Raw genomic sequence first — 16,250 nt, forward strand, 5'->3', positions numbered from 1 at the left:
CCGCGTCTCCTAGCAACCGCCGGCCACGCCGTCGGTCCGTCGCTTTGGAGGGGCCGGCTGGCAGCGCTTCCGCCGGGGGAGGGAGGTGGGAACGGAGAGTCCGGTAGCAGGGTGCGGGGGGGGGACACGCAGTGCGATGGGCGGACGCTGCTTGGAGCACGCGTGGCGTGGAGGTGCGGCGGGGAGGCCTCGGGTGGGACGGTTATCCCCACGCGGGGGGCGGCGGGACGCGCTGTCCCGGCTAGGGAGGGAGGAGGGGGAAAGGCGATCCCTGAGGGAACCGCGGTTTCCCCGCCTTCCCCCCCCCCCCCCGCCCGGTGCCGCCGAGAGGCCCGTGACTGCTCTGGGCGCCTCGTTCGCCCTCGGTAATCTCGGAGGGTAACGGCGGGCCGGCCGGTGCGTGGGGCGTGCCTCCGCGCAAGGGGTGTCCCGGGGCCCCCTCCCGGGTGGGCGCGCCCGCGGCCTGGCTTTGTTCGCGGGGGCGGGGGTCGGTATTTGTTTGGCCCCAGAGGTTTCGGGGCAGCTGCTTCCCGGGGAGGAGCTCATACCCGGTACTGGTCAGCGCTGGGAACTGTTGGGGATAATTCAGGGTCTTGCGTTTCAGAGATGGCAGGATGTTGTTTTGTGTTTTCTGTGTGCAGGCTGTTGAAAATGTGCTAAAAAATACTTCTCACCTGCTCTGTGTAACTCTGGTTTTCAGGAGCTGGCAGGGCCTGGCCCGTTTGAACATGGGCAAAGCTGGCCAGAAGCGTCTAATTGGGGAGCTTGGTTTCAATGGTGATTCATTTAGTATTTCTTTATTACTTATAGCTTGTTGCTGTTTCAGTGCTGAAAGCAGTCTACCTAGTTATTAAAAATCAACAGAAAGCTGATATTTATTGAATAAATATTTATTTATTGTATCTTTTGGTTGTTATAGGAAGGCAATTTTAAGGCTGAATACATCTGTGATGCACATCTATTTGATGAAGAAGGTGTTGCCTTTTTGTAGTCACTTTGCAAAATTAGTTGGATTGAAAAGTAAGTATCTTTATTCTATGTTTCTGAGATAATATTGAGTAGTTTCATAGTATTTTAATGTTTTGGGTAGGGTTTTTTTTTTAATTTTTTTTACTGTGCAACTGTAACAGCACTTGAGTAAAACTTATATCTTTTATTTAAGATAAGAAAAAATATGACAGGAAAAGCAAGTGCAGATGACTTTCAAGTTCAGGATTTTCTCAAGAAGAAGAAGAAGAGGAGAAAACACAAACAATACAATGAGAAACATGAAAATGATGAAAGAGAAGGTACACAAAATGCAGAGCTTAGCCGTGCTTCTCCAGTGCTGTTTGAAGATCAAGCAGCACAGCGTGGTGAAGGTCGTAAAGAGAAGAAAAAATCAAAAAACAAGGGGAAGAAGCAAGTGTCTTCAATAGATGATTTTTTTGTGCGTCTAGAACATGAAGTTAGTAATGAAACTGGAGTGGAGGCTTCCCAAAAGGAAAAGAAAAAAACAAAGCGAAAGTATAATGATAGTACAGATAAGCAAAGTGATGTAACTTGTGTTACAATAAATCAGCACAGCACTGATTGTCAGGAGCTCAGTGCTGATTACGTTTATTTAGAACAATCTGTTAACAAGAAAAGAAAAAAAAAATTGCCCAAAGAAGATGAGGTACATGAGCTGCCTACCTCAGAAACACACGTTGAAAACCATAAAAAACCAAAAAAGAAGAAGAAGAAGAAGAAGAAGAAGAGAGACAGTAGTATCCAACATATGCAAGAAGACACTGATGTAACCATTGAGCAGTCATTGTCATCTCTAGAGCAAAACGGGCAAAAGGAAGATGCAGGCTTGCCGTTACCTACAGAAGAGGATGGTGAGGCAACAGCCCAGCGGCGGCATGGAGGTGATTCTCCTGCCATGAGTGAAGATTCTATGGATGTACCTGCTAATTTTTCTACACCGACTAAAGCAGCTAATCAATCTCGAAAAACTCCAGTGCATGCTAGAAAGGCAAAGAAAAGCCGAGCTTTTATCATGGAAGAAAACTCTTCAGAATCAGATGTAACGTAAGTTTAGCGTTGTTTTTTTTCTTTTTTCTTTTTTTCCCCCCAACTCCCAAGTATGTTTCTATTACATTATTTGGGTCATAGATGTTTCTGCAGTCTGTTTTGTATGTATTTTTAAAAACAGCTCAACATACTGTAAAGGTTTTTGAAGATGTTAGAGACCTACTTTAAGAGTTTATCAAGCTCTTAATAATCTTGTGAAAATACAATGGAAGTTTGTAAGAATACACTATTGCCTTCAGCTTAGAATCTATTTTCTCCTATTTAAAAACTGCATATATATAAATAATTTATGTGCAAGCATATCATATTTAGTAAAAAAAAAAAAAAGGGAGGAAGAAAGGAATTTCACATGTTAAAGTTGGTATTTATAGAGAACATATACATTTTCACCAAGCAGCTAGTAATGTCAACTGAAGAATTTAACGTTCTGTGCATACAAACGCTCATGTAAGTAGTTATTGGTGCTTTTACGGTGTCTAGGACCCACAATAAGAGCACTAGGAAGAGGCAGATCAAAAAGTTCTGTGTTGTCAGTGGTAGTAAGAGACACTATTTCTTCTGTATATCTATGTGTGAGAGTTTTGTGGGAAGGGTGTGGATTGTCAAAACTTCAATAAACTCCTTGAGTATTGTAAGTATAGAAATTTGATAATAAATTATGGCTGTGATAAAAGGTTGGAAATACAAGGGGGTGGATCATGAAGTATTCCTTGTTCTTTAATTAATTAACATGTTCATTCTTTTAATGGTAGAGATATTATCAAAATCTCTTGGGGCTCTGGTGGTGTATTTTATTTTATGCTTTTTTTTTTTTTAAAAAAAAAAAAACAAACAACCAAACCAAAAAACCCACATCAGGACACAAGAACCCTTGACATCAAATAGAAAGAAGGGCCAGAATTGTTCCTTCACTGAAATGGCAGCTTCTGATGAGCTTAGTCTGGATGATGAAGAGTGCCAGGACTATACCATGTGTTCAGCTATGGATTTGGATACTGCAAAACAGGAATTGGAAGAGTTTATTCCTCATGTGAGGAATATATCAGATGATTCAATCAGGAAGATGGCTGGAAGAGACCTAGCGAGGTTTAAACAGTTTAAAAAACAAGGTGAGCTCTCCAAAATACTGTTGCAGTGAGGAAGGAATATGCAGCTGTGCTAATGTTTTGACAGAGGGAAAATATCTGTACCATGTCTGTCACATCCACGGAGTCTGGTTCACTTCATTCCAATGAACATATTTTCTATTTTTCTGTTTCATAACATCTACTTTCTCATTGTCAAATTACAGTCCAGAGCGTATAAGTAAATTACCTGCTCCCAGCTTTTATTTTGTCTCAGTTTTCTTTTTTCACCTTTTGAATTTGTTGATCTTTCCTTATACACCTGAAGTGCAATGTACAAGAGATGGTACTTGAGGTTTGCTATCTTTTGTTTTTAAATAAAACTTCCTGTATATTTTAGGTCTCGCTGTCAAGTTTGGTAGATTTTCCCAGAAGGAAAATAATCAAATCCGGAAAAACATCGAAGAGTTCTTATCGATTACTGGAATAGACAGTGCTGAAAAAGTCCTGTTTACCTCAAGATTCCCGGAAGATAAAGGAACTATCAATCGCCTAAAAGCAGAACATCTTTTTTGTGAAAAACTTTGTAAGTATTTAAGTTCCTTCTCAAATAGCTGAATGCTACATTCCACAGCATGGTGATATCATGATGTATTCTAAAATAATTTTTTACTGAAAAGCATTAATGTTGCTGAATTTGGCAAAAAAGGAGCGTGCTGCTGAGATTATGGAGTTGATAATAAGTACAATATACTGTTGTTCTTACCTTGGGTGTGAAGAGTTTAGAGATTAAAATATCATTATGGCCAGCAGCATTTACAGATTTTAAAACTTGTATTTGGGCTTTATGGCTTAAGCTGCAGTATTTGCTAGGCTATAATTAAGCATAGTGACTCTAATAATGGGAGGTGTGATTAAGTTCTGTCTGAAATTGTCAGCTTGTTCTTAGAGCACACAAATTAGGTGCTGGGTTCAGAACTGAGTGAGAGAACATAGGTGGCAGGTTTAGGACTGAGTGATGGCAGAAACTGAAAGAAATTAGCTTGATAGCCAAAATTGTTAGTTTTCCAAGACTTGAGGAAAACAAAATTCTTATGGCTAAGATTCTGTTTGCAGGAGGAGCATCTCTTCTCTTCCTCTTTAGTCTTTTTGTTGGGCTTTTCTTGGCTTTTCTTCGTATGTTTATCATACGAAGATGTTCACGCTTCGTATGATAAACAGGCCCATTTTGTAATGTCTCTGAATCTACTCAGTGCACTTTCTCAGTGGTTTTCCCTTCTGTGTTCTGCATCGTTAGCATAGGCAAGACACAGTAAATGACAACCTGTAATGGATTTGGACACTAGCATTTATTTAAGGATCAATGAGGCTACAGGCTTGTTCCTCCTTGATTATCTCACATAAACAATCATTCCCTCTGATCGTCATATTTGCCTGGTGTTGATGTCACTTCCCATCTGAGAAATCGCTCCTGATCTGGGAAAATTGGGGAGAAAGTCGTGTCAGTGTTATGCAAGTTGCTTGCAGTCACCTCTCCTGGGCATTGCTGATTAAGACTGTGTTCCCAGGCATTGGTCTCTCTGGATCTTTTCCCTGCTCCAAGGATCTTCCGTTCAGTCAAGATCTTCACTTTGTTTTTGTTGGATGCCCCCAGTCCCTGCTTTTCCTAATTAAAATAGTCTATATGCAGAAGCACAGTATCTCATCAGCCTCCTGACTGGTGGCTGTCTCATGTCTCTCTCTTAATGGGAGTATTCAGTATGTTAGTTAAATTGTAATCACATCTGGATCAAATGTGCAGCCAGTCCATACAACTTGTAGCTAGAAGTAGGTTTGTGCTTGAGAGTTCAGAAGTTAGTTTTCAGTATTCACCCACACGTATGCAGGCATGTACCCAATTATTTACCAGCTGTCAGCATTCACAGTCTTACCACGGTTGTAACAATTACATGTTCGAAATTCCTCAGGAGATTCTCTTCAGACTATTTCCTGTGCAGTTACTGAAGTGTTATGGAGTATGTTCTCTTGAACGGATAGAATCTATTGTTGACACCACAGTCATGAAAATGTATGTTGTTGGTTTTTGATTTGGTTTCATTTTGGCTTTTTTTTAAAGTGGCCTCACCAGTGTCAGAAATGTTTCTTTAAAAATGAATCATTTACCTTCTAGCTGAGGGTATACCACGACCCTGGAGGCTGATATATTACCGAGCAAGGAAGATGTTTGACCCAAATAATTATAAAGGGAGGTGAGTAATCTGAAAAAGTTTTCAAATGTTAATATCAGTCACTGATGTTTATTTGTATGTTAAAAATTGATATAAATTAAGATAATTTCTCCCATTTGTGCCAGTTACTGTGACTTAATTGACAGTTCACTGTTCCTTATCAATTCCTCTGTTCTAAAGTGTGACTTGAAGTGATAGTGATGAGTAACACTGAAACACCTGTAAAGATTATATCTCTTCTAAGATACTGGAATGGTTTGAATTTACAGCTGAAGCTGTGCCAATTTCCTCAACTAGGTATACTACGGAAGAAAAAGAAAAATTAAAGCGGTATCATGCTATGCATGGCAATGATTGGATGAAGATTTCTGAGATGATGGCCCGTTCTAACCTCTCAGTAGCCATGAAATACTCTGAAATCAAGTCGGGTATGTAATTTTAAGAAAAAAACAATTAATTCTGTGTATTGCAATTTGGGAACTTATTTTAACTGTATGTTGTATGTGCCCTAAATGTTAGGAAAAAATCCCTAGGGTGGATTTTTTTTTTTTTTTATTGATTTACGCGGGTGGTTCTTTTTTCCAGACCAATGATTGCATTTTCATATGGAAGGGATAAAATAAAAACAGTCTCTAATAGAAAAGGGAAAAGAAGTAGAACAAATGTGACTCTATTAAATGGAACTGACATCTAAATAGATGCTTTCACGAGAAGGGTGGGGGGAATTTGGCAACCAGGTTTTAGAAGATAGAAACTAGGGATCAGTGCTGTTTGTTACTGATTAGGCTGAACTCCTCTCTTAAATCTGATATGCAGAAGAATTTCTAGGAAGTGTGTTATGAAGCTCATCTTTGCGTTATTGTTATTTACAAGCAAAGCATTTGTTCTTTTGCCTTTTTTTCCTAATCATTTATGATAAATTATGCCTTAGCCTTATTTTTCAATTCTAGCTAGCAATTATGGACCTTGGTCAAAGGAAGAGACCCAGAGGTTGATGCACGCGATGGAGGAGGTGATTAGGAAAAGAACAGAAATGGAAGATGCAAATTCTCTTTCATCATTGGAAAAGTCAAACAGAGATCTCTTGATTGACCGTGAGAAACTGTACCAGAACTTACCATGGACTGAGATTGAAGCTAAAGTGGGAACTCGATTTTGGAGACAATGTAAACAGAAATGGTAAGCTTTTATACTAAATTGAGTTAGTGAAATGCATTCTGGAGAGTATTTAACTCTATTTGGCAAAACTGTACCATGATGATTGTTTGGTAAGATAGGTAACAAATAGGTTGTAGACTACAGAAGAGGTGTTGCAAATGTGTCTTGAGACAAACTACTCATTGCTAGCTGTGGTAAGTTTTCTTCTTGCTGTGATAGTGAAGCCTGATTTCTGCTTCTCTGTGGCAGCAGCATCATCCTCAAGACACTTCCTTTTGATGCTTGGAATTTCTTGAAATGATAGAAACCTTTTTTTGTGTGTTTTCAAAGGATTACAATTTTAACAAACAAGATGACCAAAGGGCAGCAGTTATATAGGGGGACCAAAGGATTACAGGCCAAGATCAATCTTATTAAAAGGTATAGTTCAGAGGTACTGGAATGTTTTTGTATCTCTTACTGTTCTGAATTGTGTTAATGAAAGCTTGCAGGGTGAAAATGGCATGCCTGTGGTTTCATACCAGTTTCCCAACCACTTTTTCTTCAGACAAAATGTCCCATGATTTCTGACTGGGAGAGCTGTGAGCATTATTGAATTATTTATTGAATTCTGCCTACAAACTGGTTCTGTATTATATTCACAGATTGTATGAAATGAAAGTGGAAGATGCTAATGAAATAAACTGGGAAGAACTGAGTAATGCTATTGGGTAAAGCTTTTTTTCTTCTTTTTATGGATACAAAGGATTGTTGAAGCAGTCAGTCTTATAAATTCCACAAAGGAATCAAAGTTCTTAGACCTCTGCAACTACAGAAAATGTTAGTTTGGTAACGTGCAAATGTATATCCTTGCATAGTACTGAGCAGTAAGCCATGCCTGTAAGCTCTGACACTTTTAACCACTTAAGACAACCATTCTGCGTACTAGAACCGTGTTATGTAGTCTGTGCTAAAGTCTTTGATGAAAGACTTTTCCAGGTGTTATTCAACACATAAGAAAAAGGGATAATTATAGGATTGTGTAATACAGTATTGTAGTTGTTTTCCAAACAAAGTAAGTGTTGACTATGAAATTACCAATACTGTGAATGCTATACTTACTACAGCATTTGTATGTGTTTTTTTTTTCCCCTCACATGCTTTCAGTTTCATTTATCGTCACTAAACACATAATATGTATGTATGATGGCATGGTTTAGGTTCTTACCTTCAAGGAGAGTAGGATCTGAAATCTGTCCTTCCTACTTAAAGCTAAGATATTGTTTGACTGGCATCGCTTTCGTGAATGGGTAACTCAGTAACAACTAAACTTTGTAATAGTTCCTAGCACCACTGATTCTTTCCACTCTTCTCTTTTCAGAGATGTCCCTAGAGCATATGTTCAAGCAAAATTTTATAAGCTAAAAGTCTCCTGTGTCCCTTTTTGGCAAAAAAAGACTTTTCCTGGTCAGTATCCCAGCTGTTTGTATATACTTCTTAAGGTTTTTGCTTGAATCTAAGAGGATACGTATTCTAGTCCAATTCTTTCTGTTAGCTTTCCCCTAAGTAAATTGGCTAAAATCTCAGGCCTTATACTTATTTTCCTAAATGCTTTTTTTAAAATAACAGTTTACTTTTGATGTCATCTTCATGCAATGCTTAGGCACCTCTTCTTTTTAATACCTTAGCTTTAAATGTTTTATGACTGTGCTTTTCTTAGTTTATCTTTGCATGTATGTATGTGTGTATCTACCCTGCTGCCACTGTGATGACTACAGAATACTGAGATTTTTTGCATTTAACAGACAAAGTAATTTTTGTCTGTGAGATCCTGTTTCCCCTAGGCATCCAGTTCCCCTACAGATCCAGTTAAGACTACTTTTTTTTCTCTTTTTTTTTTTTTTTCCCAAGAAATTATTGATTATCTTTTTGAAGAGAAACTTCCAGAACTTGAAGAAAAGTTAGAAAAAATGAAGGGGAAGCACCTTATTTCTGATGACTCAACAGCCACGCAACAGAAGAAGGCTTTCCAACTCAGTGACATTTTTGACTCCAGTGAAGAGAGTGATTAACTGACTGCCCTAAAAGCAATTCCTAGTCTGCATATTGAACTCCAAAATGGATCTGGTTGAAAGTAGGTGCAGATCGACAACTGCAGGTACACAGGCTATCTAATAATGGAAAAAGTAAAGATACGCATAGCTGATTTTCTTGTTTCATATTGAAGAATGAGGTAAATACCGTTTCTGTGCCACCTTTTATTACCTTAATTTAACATTGGTTTTAGAAGTCTTCATTTAAGTGTCCAAGTTCCTTTCTGAATGTCTCAAACCCAGTATTTTTTCCATGGCTTTGTCTTCTGTGGACTTGAAAGCTGTTTTTTACCCTTTGTGTGTGAACTTGGTTTTCAGAACTTTAATGAACTTCAAACATTTTAAAAAAAATAAATTAATGGAATTGGGAAAAGGCTTTCAATTTGCTTTTAAATCTCTGTCATAAGACATCTGTGTTGATGGAAACAGCACAAATTTGAGTCTTTAGGGTTTTTTTTAGCAGGTATCTTGTTCTTAAAGGCAACCGATTTTTATTTTTGATGTAGACTTATACTTTTATCAGCCCCTCTAGAGAAAAGGAATTTTTGTCCATTGCTATTCATAAGTTGTAATGTCATTTCATGCTAACCAAAACAATGCATTTAGTATGCTTTTGTTAATACTTGGAATAGAGAGACAAAATAGTGTATATACATATATATATTTTTATTTTGCCAAGGAGAATTTATACATTTAATAAGAAAACTGAGGGATTAAGATGGAGGTTGTACTCATTTCTTTGGTATTTTTAACTGTGTGCCTAGAGTGATTACTTGTAAATTGACCAACTGAATGTAAAAATAATAAAAAAAAATATATCTTACTGTACGTGTAAAGTGTTTGTATGGCTTGTTTATAATTCTTATATGCTGTACTAGAAAGTAATGCAAGAAGACTTGGTCTCTGACATACTACTTTCTGATGCTTATTTTGATAAGACAGAATTTCCTTCTTTAATAATTGTCATTGAAAATGCAGAACTTTCAATCGCTTGAAATAAAGATCTTGTTGGAGGTTCTTCTGGACTATGACTTATAGCAAAGGATGTTAAATGAGAACTTTCCATATTTAACTGTGTCTGGCTTTAGTGTCTCTGAAGATAGAAAACAATGATTTTTGTGAGTCAGGCAGAACACCCCATGAGATCAGCCACCAGTATAAGGGTAAGTTTTCCAGCCAAGAGATGAAATGGGGTGGGGGGGGGGGTGGGGGGGAGAAGGAAAAATGTACCAGCTCCCTTGCACTTAGGTCTTTGACTTGCTTCTGTTCCCTTACAGATTTGAAGGTTAAAAGCTGAAGAACTTGAATTTCTGAATCTAAGCAGTTTGTGCTTTTCAAGTTTTATTTCCTGGAAGATGGACATCCTCAATTCTCTGCAGGCTAGAGCACAAACAGTTGAGTGGTTGTAGAGTTGGTAGATTAGATCTCTCAGAAATCAACTTCTACCTCTATAAGGAGATTTATTTAATCCTTTGCTTTAAAGGGAAACTCACAGATAAGGGGAATGCACCTCACTCAAAAGAGAAGCAGCAATATGTTTTTTCGAGGTAAAATAATAATTTGACAAAGTTCAATAAATTCAATGAAATTTAACAAAATTTAACAGTGGTTTACTAAGGTTCAGTAAGTTTGATGGCAAGGTTCACCTTATTAGTTACTGCATGGAAGAAACATACAAAGGAGAATTGAGCTAGAATAGAGTTAGAATGATTCACACAGACTGGAGATGCAAAGGGTATTCAGAGTGGACCCCCTGATGGACCTTGGGTGCAGCCAGGTCCAATCTTAGTCTCGGACTTGGACAGTGGTTTATGTCTAATGGAATTATCTATACCAAGTTTATAGTAATTAATACTGAATAGCTACATGGATTAGTAATGTTTCATTAGTATTCAGCATGCTATCAGTCACTTCCCAAGGATTTGTTGTGAGTAAAGGATCTCTCCACCTTGGGCAAGGATCTCTCAGTCTCAGGTAAGGAATCTCAAACCTAGAGAGGCATCGTGGCTCAAGGGGAGCATTGCCAGGTGTGCAGTCCAGCTGCAACTCAGGGAGAGCTCAAATTGGGCTCATCCTGATGGTAAAATTTAGTGTGAAGCAGTTGGCTGCTAGTCAGTATAGAGAAGATGTCTTTATTTTAGCTCTGTTTTTTGCGCTGTATTTTGGTTATCTTGCATTTTTGGGCTTTGAAACTACCTTTCAAAATATTTTTGAGACACCTTTGCTCCCTTCTATGCGAGCCAGGAACTCCCCAGCTCACATGTTCATCACAGGGTCTGAGGCCTGTTGCTCCTTAGAAACGCAGTTAAAAGCAGTGTCTCTGCAAAATAATGTAAGCAAGCCATGGCAGGAACTGTAAAGTTGGTGCCACGACTACACTGGCTACTTTGGGAAGAACACACACTTCACCTCTGCCACAGGAGAGAAAACAGGAGAGGCTCTGTCCCACCTTCCTGCAGCTCTGGGAATGGAGTAAGGAAAGGGCTTGTTGGCTAACGTGTTGGTGATCTGTTTGCATGTAAGCAAGTAATTGGAGGAGGAGAGTACTTTTTGATCGTTTCCCATTTGTGGAAAAATGGCACTTAAGAGGCCATTAGAAGGCAGCTTTCCCCTTTGTGTCTGAGCAGGGTGGGGGAGGCAGTGGTTTCATGTGAGTGTTTGAATATTGAAAACAGAGCAAGCTCCAGGAAGGGATTTAAAAAAAAAAAAACCCAAACAAAAAAACAGGCTCCACCGAATGATGACGGAAATAACATTGACAAAGCTTTGTGTATCAGGCTGCATTATAAATAAAAGCATGACAGATCCTTCAAGTCTAAAAAGCACTGCAAGTCCGCTAAAAACTTTGGTGATTCAAGCAGGTATGTCGTTTCAAGCACTTTCCTGGTGCGTTGATGGCCTGAATGGCGTTACAGAAAAAAAATCTCGGCTGTGTGCCATTATCAAAGAGTGAGACAGCCGGGTTACAAGAGCTGTGTTTGCAGCAGAGAAGCACTTCAAAGTTGAGGAGTGTTACGGTGGCAGTAGCTGAAGATGAAAGGGGGACTTGCCTTTTTCACCCTCTTCTCCTGTAAAGTCTTGAGCAAGGAGTTGAAGAAAGGCAAATACTCCCTGGCCGATTCCTCGGAGCCCCCCAGGTTGGGCCCTGGGGGGTCTCTAGATGCTGAGGCGGGGACCCAAACCTGAGAGAGGCGGCTTCAGCCCCCAGACCCGCGGCCAGGCCTGAGCTGCCCCACGATCTCCCGCCTGTTCGGGGTGTGGGGGAAGCAGCTTCGCCCCGGGGGGGTTAGCGCCCCGGGGGGGTTAGCGCCCCAGGGTGGTGGGGAGCGCCCCAGGGTGGTGGGGAGCGCCCCGGGCACGGCCTGATCGTGGATTTGGGGTGGGGTTTTTATTCTTTTAGCACTTAAGTAATTCCACCCGTGAGGCAGTGCCGTTAGCCGTGCTCCCTTGGGCTCCGACACCGCTTAGGTTTACGCTACCGCGCAGCTTCCCCTTCTCCCCCCACTCCCATCCCCGCGTACCTCACTTTCCCCTCGCATTCGCCCCCTACTCTCCTCTCGTTACTGGCCCTTTAAGGCACCCAAGGGGCGGGGCTCGGCCGCACGCGGAGGGTGGCCCCGCCCACAGGGAGCAGTCTGCCGCCTTCTTCCGCTGCCAGGCCGGAAGCGCGGGGGCGGGGCGGCCTGAGGCGGTGGCGGAGCGGGGTGAGCGGGAGCGGCTTCGGCTTCGGCTTCGGCTTTGGCTTTCTTCCCCCCGTGTCCGGCGGAGCAGGCCGGGCTCCTCTCCGCTTTCCTTTTGTTTCGGGCCCGCTGTGGCTGAAGGGAGCGGCGGGTTCCCGCGGGACCGGGCAGAGGGGCTGGAGCTCCCAGAGGGGCTGGAGGGGAGGGGGGGCGGGCAACGAGCGGCTGGGGGCGGCTGCGGAGACTTAAACTGGGAAACAGAAACACCCCCGACCTCTGCTTCCGCTCAGGCGTTTCTGGGAGCAGGTGTCGCTACTCGGCGCTGGGCAGCCGTTAAAGCGTTCCAGGTAAAGCGTTCGGTGTCCGTGCGCCCTTGTTTAAGCAGTTCCCTTGCTTAATGTGCGTAGATAACCCCTTTTGTTGGAAGGGGGTGCGATAGCTATTGTTTTGCTCGCGTTTGAATGACAGGAGGGAGTCAGTTACAAATCATAATTATTACTTCGGTAAATGTGTGTTTAACGTAAAGTCTCTTAAATACCGAAGAAATTCTTAGTTTATAACGTGTGAACCGAACCAACTTCTGATGATTGTTGTTTTGTCCTAGATCTTCAAAGTACCATCAAGGCTCAAGATACCACCAAGACTCGGTTACCTGGGGATGGATTACTGAAGATACGGCTTTGCTGCGCTGTACTCAGGGCATGTATGGCTGAAGGTGTCAGCCCCCTTCCCCAGATGCAGGGCAGCACTCTTCTCTTTCCCAACATGTGATCTGACACACCTGCACAGCAAATAGTTTCCTTATCCAAAGGTCAATACCACAATTATTTTTTTCCCCAGTACGTATGTATGAAGAAATGTATAGTTTTGATTTATTTAGATATCCCTTTTCCATTCTTGGTTAGTCTGAATAACAGAAGCATAGTCTTTCTTTTTACATAGCTATTTCAAGTGGTTGTGCTTTTCAAGTGTTCTCTTGACTTTTCCAGACTAGTAGGGTTAGCGATGACTGTTTTGCTGCTTAGTGAAGAACTTTTCTTTCTAGAGTATGCAATCTATGCTGAGAATTTTATGATGCTTCTGAACTATAATAATAGTGAAGACAGAAAAGTTCTGCACAAATATCCTTTGCTTTTGACACCAGGGATTTGTTGACCTATAAATTTTAGCAGGAAATTAAGGAAAAAAGCTAATCAAATTTTGTACTCATTAGACCTAGATTCCACACATGCTGTTGTCCCAGAGCCAGGGATTCTTCACCCTGTATGCAAAGAGCCAATTAACACGCAGAGTTGAGATACTTGTATTGATTACAATTCGGTGCAGAAAAGGGTACTAGGCATCCAAAGTGGCCAGCTCACTGAGTTACAAACACTCAACATATTTACTTGATTCTAAACACACGAGCACCTGCCTCTATAACTGTTAGTTAGTATTTTATCACAGTATCATCTGTTGGCTAGTTTTGTTTCTCTCATTTAAAGTCACAGTACCTACCTGTTAATGAATGCATACTTAAAGGGTGAGGGGCTTCATGAAGAGGTAGGTATCTTAAATTATAGAGGTGTGGTTTTCCCATTATAATGAGCTAAGTTCACCTCAAGGACACAAAAATAGGGACCTTCCCCAGCATGTTTTCAGGTCATAGTTCTGTTGGTCATAAGTCTTAACAATATAATAGTTCTACCTTAGAACTAAGTAACAGTAGACTTGTTTATAGCAGTAGTGATCCTGGTTACAAAACAAAAGCAACAATGGATTTGTTTATTGCAATAGTGATCCTAGTTACAAGACAAACCTTAGATTCTGAGCTGTAGATATGAGAAAAACCTCTTCTTTTTGTCTTTTGCTAAATTTTTGCTCTTTTATCCTTTTGCAACAATACCAATAAAACAATGTAATGAACTTTAGCATTGTCGTTCTGGAAGGTGTGCATCAATTGTGGATGAGGGTTTTTTTGTATGTAAAGTGTATTTCCACATGTTTTGTAGTTTGCAAATTATATTATTTGACTTTTTAGTACTTTACTTGTAATGTTTGCCATTGAACAGGCATTTTTCTGTAATGTTCGTTTAATGCTTTAATCTGTATTTTTTTGTTTGACTGCATGCACCTATATGATATAAGAACACCCAAGAACATATGTATGTACGCTGCTGATGAGTTACATAAATCCTGAAACTCATCGCACTTGGAAATTAGGTACTGTTGTGACTGAAAGGAAATACTTTGCTGCATTCAGTCTTTGGACTTATGTTGATTCCTTCTTCTTTCTATCCAAAGAATGAGTACATGTCGGTGGTGCACACTTAGTGGTTCTGACACCACTGAGTTCCTGAAGAGCTATGCTTCTAAGCAGTTGTCCCCAGAAGATCTTGAAGGATCCAGTGATGACCTGTGTTACTGCCTGGAGTGTGTGGTTGAATACCACAAAGCAAGGGAAAAATTGCCAAGGTTGCATGAGGTAATTAAGAGATTTGGCTCCTGCCCATTACTGAGTGGGAGGACTTGGAACTGAAGGAGAACTTCAGAAGAGATGTCTGTGGTCCAGCCTCCGTATAGCGGGGGAGTTTTGTGCAGGAGTTTGGGGAATAGCGTATGTTGCTTTTTAACTGTCTGCTTTTTTAATATTGAGTTGCAAAGAGCTGATTGTAAAACAAGAAGGCTCTCTTGTTTTGTATATATTCAAATTAGCGAGAACTGAAACAGTAGTGGGAAGTCTTTGACTGGACGTTATAGCTTGAACTTTATTCATGCTGTGATGGTTTGACGTCTGAAAAAACACCTGCCAGTCAAACAGTTCTGTAATGTACTTCTGGCTTCTTTTCAGCTTTGTGTTTGTTCCTCTTGTTTGCTTTCATTTCTCATCTATAGTGTTCTACTATGCTTGAATTTATCTTGCAAGCCTGTGAGATTGTCTAATTAAAAACAAGTTTAAAAACTCTTTATTTTAAACCTTTTGTAGTTTTCTCTTGCTGGTACCCAATTTTGTGTTTTGGAAAGCTTCTATTCCCATATGTGTATGTAAAATGAATATTTGTAGCTAATTGATCATAATACAGATGTCAAAAAGGTTGCTTTTTAAATTAGTCAGCTAGATTTCTCTGGACGGCAGTCCCACCTGAGCATAGATTGGTAATAAGTGGAGTGACTGAACTGAAAGTTCCTTTCTGTGTCTATTAATTGTAGGAAATAACTTTGGTTTCTAATTGAGGTTTGGATCATTTAGTTTAGATGAGCAATGTTAAGTGAGCCAAATCCCCTAGAAATATTCAGCAAGTTAGTCTGTGTGCATTGTTTACATTCATTCCCTTCCACTAATACATTGCAAAATATGTGAGAAGGCAAGATTTTAAAATTGCTTTTCCCATTTTCCTAAATACGATCACTCTCGGTATCATGCACTTCTTTATATTGGCCAGTGGAACAAAGTTTTGTGACTAACCTATGGCCTGAAGTAATTATTGAAATGGTTTGTTAATATTTAACAGAATTATAAAAATGCTTCTGGTGTGAATGCTGCTCTTTTCAACATTGCTTTATAATCTTAATTCTGAAGTGAGAGTTTTGTGATTTGCACAATCTGAACTCCATGTCAAAACTTTGTTTCACACCATGCTTGATGAATAACTTCTCAAAATGAAATTGTAAGTTTTGAAAGCCTAGTTAAGGTTTCTGCATGTGATAATAAATGTCCTTAATCACTTTCTTCAACAATGCACTTCGATTAGTTGTTTTTCCCCACTGAAATAGGTCTTGTGGGAGTTGGAAACCTCCCGTCTGGTTGCCCACATAGAGAAATCCATGCAAGAAGAAGCTGGAGAAGATGATGAGTTGTTTATAGTGAATGAGAATGGAGACACACAGCTGTCTGGTTACGTGGGCCCGGATTTTGAGAATAACCTGCGAGTGCCCCTTATAGAAATACTGAAATACCCATATCTGCTGCTGCATGAGAAAATCGGTACGTATCTTTCCATATACAGTTGG

At 40.3% G+C, this 16,250-nt stretch overlaps 2 protein-coding genes across 13 annotated transcripts in view; both read left to right on the forward strand.

The window, feature by feature from the left end:
* The first annotated feature begins 86 nt into the window (after window positions 1-86).
* Window positions 87-9,403, forward strand: TTF1 (transcription termination factor 1). Of its 5 annotated transcripts, none has more exons than XM_033012125.2 (12): window positions 87-173; window positions 920-1,020; window positions 1,163-2,055; window positions 2,917-3,167; window positions 3,523-3,708; window positions 5,293-5,371; window positions 5,648-5,778; window positions 6,301-6,529; window positions 6,839-6,928; window positions 7,153-7,218; window positions 7,869-7,954; window positions 8,399-9,403. In XM_033012125.2, the coding sequence occupies exons 3-12, from the start codon at window positions 1,175-1,177 to the stop codon at window positions 8,557-8,559; spliced, it is 2,160 nt and encodes a 719-aa protein (XP_032868016.2). In that variant the 5' UTR covers window positions 87-173; window positions 920-1,020; window positions 1,163-1,174; the 3' UTR covers window positions 8,560-9,403. The 5 variants fall into 5 exon arrangements, 4 of the variants coding, with proteins under 4 accessions (XP_032868016.2, XP_032868017.2, XP_042642895.1 ...); XM_033012126.2 differs by lacking the exon at window positions 87-173 and adding an exon at window positions 214-396; XM_042786961.1 differs by lacking the exon at window positions 87-173 and adding an exon at window positions 214-365.
* A 2,843-nt stretch (window positions 9,404-12,246) lies between these two features.
* The window catches only part of SETX (senataxin), a 32,082-nt gene continuing 28,078 nt past the window's right edge, over window positions 12,247-16,250 (forward strand). For 5 of the 8 annotated variants that reach the window (XM_042786626.1, XM_033011989.2, XM_042786629.1 and 2 more), the window contains exons 1-4: window positions 12,479-12,607; window positions 12,865-13,071; window positions 14,544-14,724; window positions 16,014-16,224. In XM_042786626.1, the coding sequence (XP_042642560.1) occupies window positions 14,545-14,724; window positions 16,014-16,224 (391 nt within the window). In that variant the 5' untranslated portion in view covers window positions 12,479-12,607; window positions 12,865-13,071; window position 14,544. Of the gene's footprint in view, window positions 12,285-12,478; window positions 12,608-12,864; window positions 13,100-14,543; window positions 14,725-16,013; window positions 16,225-16,250 lie in introns of those variants that run through there. The other 3 variants (XM_042786623.1, XM_042786625.1, XM_042786624.1) reach the window with 3 other exon arrangements.

The sequence above is a fragment of the Tyto alba genome, unplaced genomic scaffold (assembly GCF_018691265.1).
Source record: "Tyto alba isolate M040663 unplaced genomic scaffold, T.alba_DEE_v4.0 Super-Scaffold_11, whole genome shotgun sequence".
Lineage (NCBI taxonomy): Eukaryota > Metazoa > Chordata > Aves > Strigiformes > Tytonidae > Tyto > Tyto alba.

Bases quoted from the DNA above. Each gene is read 5' to 3' on its own strand.
- TTF1 (XM_033012125.2), top strand. From the start codon at position 1,175: ATGACAGGAAAAGCAAGTGCAGATGACTTTCAAGTTCAGGATTTTCTC. The intron at 6,530-6,838 runs GTAAGCTTTTAT...GTGTTTTCAAAG, and splicing joins AGACAATGTAAACAGAAATG to GATTACAATTTTAACAAACA. The intron at 7,955-8,398 runs GTCAGTATCCCA...TTTTTTCCCAAG, and splicing joins GCAAAAAAAGACTTTTCCTG to AAATTATTGATTATCTTTTT.